The 3,070-nt window shown below is 36.3% G+C and overlaps 1 protein-coding gene across 1 annotated transcript; it reads left to right on the top strand.

Moving 5' to 3' along the window:
• Positions 1-1,629: 1,629 nt before the first annotated feature.
• On the top strand, positions 1,630-3,070 carry LOC107891340 (glucan endo-1,3-beta-glucosidase). Its single transcript, XM_016816099.2, has 2 exons — positions 1,630-1,779; positions 1,992-3,070. The coding sequence occupies exons 1-2, from the start codon at positions 1,689-1,691 to the stop codon at positions 2,942-2,944; spliced, it is 1,044 nt and encodes a 347-aa protein (XP_016671588.1). The 5' UTR covers positions 1,630-1,688; the 3' UTR covers positions 2,945-3,070.

The raw sequence follows: 3,070 nt of genomic DNA, 5'->3' as shown, positions 1-3,070 counted from the left end.
ATAAAAATATCATATATTTATTTTCTGTTAATATTATGCAATAAGTATTATATTTTAATTTAATTATATTTTTTGTAAACATATTAAATTACTAACTGATAATTAGGAAACCCACATCCAAGGTCACGCAATTATTAGTAATTTTACATTTTAGTTATTCAGTTTAAAAAAAAATTACAATTTGTTCACCAAACTATTTGAAAGTTATAAGTTGATCACCGAACTATTCGAAAGTTAAAAGTTGATCACTGACACATTACCTTTTTAACAGACGTCAGATGTGAGGATTGGTAAATTCACATTTTTGGCACTCTACTACTAATAAGTTTACATTTTGATCAATCTTTACACCATTACTACCTAACCCAAAAATCCAAACAATATCAACAACAACTCAAGCTTCAAACCTTAGCAAAGTCGTTGTAAATCTCATGCCTCACCTCTAATTGAACCAACTTAGCAACCCTTCATTCTTAACCTGTTGACCATTTCCCCTTCGACCAAAATTATAACCCAAGAAAATCCACAATCAAGATATTCACACATCCTTATTGCAAATTAGAAACCAAACATGACCACAACCACAATAAAATCAAAGAAAGATACCAAAAGAAAAATCAAGTAAAAAAAAAACCGAAATTCTCATGTTTAAGCAAGCCTTAAATAGGACCTACAGTAGCAAAGGACAAAATAAAATTAGAGAAAAGATAAAATATAAAAAAAATACTTAAATGTACCAAATTTGGTGAATAATTAGGTGGAGACTTCCCAACAATGGAGGCACAATCCAAAATGCAAGGAGAAAGTTTTACCGAGGCGACCATCCAATGAAGGTGGATAAAAATCAAAGAGTTTGTCCATTAGGGCTTCGAGTTTAACTTAGCAAAGTTTCAGGCCATTTTAAAGGAAATTAAATCATAAAGTTGAAAGAGAAAGGAAAAAATATGTTTCTTTCTAAGAGGGCAAGGTTAAGAGAATATAATGGGATTTGAATATAAGGGTATTTTAATTATTTTGTATTTTATGTAAAATCTAGAAAAACAAATATAATGGGATTTGAACCTGTCTTTAATATCTTAACTTTAGTATTACAGCAAAAACCTTATTTGTCTTTTTAAAACAAATTTTTATAAATATATTTGGTATATAATTCTTTTTTACCCATGTCGTAGACATGTTGTAAACTAGTTTAATTTTATTTATGAAAAGGCTCAAAAAGAAATAACTTTAAAATGGGACTAGTGAAAGAAGTGAGTATGAAGATTAGAGAGGGAAGAAGGATGAATTAACTTATATGGGAAACTTTATATTTGATATAACTGATACCATAGGAAATTGTTTTTAACGTGAAGTAGAGGGCAAAGTTAAATAACAAGAGTAGGAGCAATCTAATTTAATACTAAGGCTAAGTGCACGATTGAAGTAGGCGATCAATAGGGCAATACTTTTGAAAGGTTATCAAGAGATGGTGGTCTAGTTCAATGATGGAATCATGCTGGTCTTTGTGGATAACTTTTATTTGCGTCACATAATTTCCCATTGAACAAGTGGAAGTGCTAGTGGTGGAAATATTGGGAGCCTTAATTATTTAATTTCCTGTCAATATAATGCCATTTATGTAGGGTTACTCGCATGTATAGGTTCCACCTCTCTTCACTTCTTTTTCGTTTTTTAATTTGCTTTCTGTAATGGCTAAATCTTATTTACCTGCAAACTTTGGGTTTATGGCTTCAAGAATGCTGCTTTTTGGGCTGTTTATGGTATCCCTATATACCACAAGTACTCTCTCTCTCTCTCTCTCTCTCTCTCTCTCTCTCTCTCTCTCTCTCTCTCTCTCTCTCTCTCTCTCTCTCATTTCTTTAGCTTTCTCTCTTTTGGGGTCCAATCCGACTTTAGAGGCAAAGATATCTAAGGTCCTTTTACGTAGTTAACCATAACGGTAGAAATCATTCTTATTTTTAAGCTTTTGTTGTTACATGTGCTGCATGCAGGTGCTCAAATAGGTGTTTGCTATGGACAGCTCGGCAACAACTTACCATCAAGGCCCGAAGTTATATCCATCTTCAACCAGAGAAACATTAGAAGAATGCGACTCTACGCGCCAGACCAACCTAGTCTCCAAGCTCTCAGAGGAACCAACATTGAGCTGATGCTCGGCGTTCCGAATTCCGATCTTCAACGTATCGCGGCTAGCCAAGCCAATGCAAACATCTGGGTCCAGAACAATGTTAGAAACTTTGGCAACGTTAAGTTCCGCTACATTGCTGTTGGAAACGAAGTCCAACCTTCCGATCCGGCGGCTCAATTTCTCGTTCCTGCCATGCAGAACATTCGTAATGCAATTGTTGCAGCTGGACTTGGTAATCAAATCATAGTTTCCACAGCGATCGACACAGGTGCACTGGGAGAATCTTACCCTCCTTCAAAAGGGTCTTTTAGGCCTCAATACCGCCCACTTCTCGATCCAATCATTCGTTTCCTGGTGAACAATCGTGCCTCATTGCTTGCTAATGTGTACCCATATTTTAGCTACGATGCCAACTCAGTTATCAGTCTGGATTATGCTGTGTTCAGATCACAAAGCCCTGTTGTCTCAGATCCTCCTTTGCTATACCGTAACCTTTTCGATGCCATATTGGATGCTATTTACGCAGCACTGGAGAAGGCTGGTGGGGGTTCCTTGGAGGTTGTGGTGTCGGAGAGCGGATGGCCTAGTGCGGGAGGTGGGGCAAGGGGGGCAACCAATATTGATAACGCCAGAACTTATAACCAGAACTTGATTCAGCATGTGAAAGGAGGGACTCCAAAGAGGCCTGGAAGACCTATTGAAACTTATATTTTTGCCATGTTTGATGAGAATATTAAACAGGGGAAGGAAATTGAAAGGCACTGGGGACTCTTTTTTCCTAATAAGCAGCCTAAATACCCTATCAATTTTAACTAAATTATACATGAAGAGGTGCAGAACCTGGATTACCATTTCTGCCAAACCTTTCCCTAATGTAATTTGCCAGAATAAGAGCATGTAAGCTACTCAAAATGATTAAACATTACTTACATCGGATGATAA

The sequence above is a fragment of the Gossypium hirsutum genome, chromosome D09 (genome assembly GCF_007990345.1).
Source record: "Gossypium hirsutum isolate 1008001.06 chromosome D09, Gossypium_hirsutum_v2.1, whole genome shotgun sequence".
NCBI lineage: Eukaryota > Viridiplantae > Streptophyta > Magnoliopsida > Malvales > Malvaceae > Gossypium > Gossypium hirsutum.
This window is presented reverse-complemented; position numbering and strand designations above follow the sequence as displayed.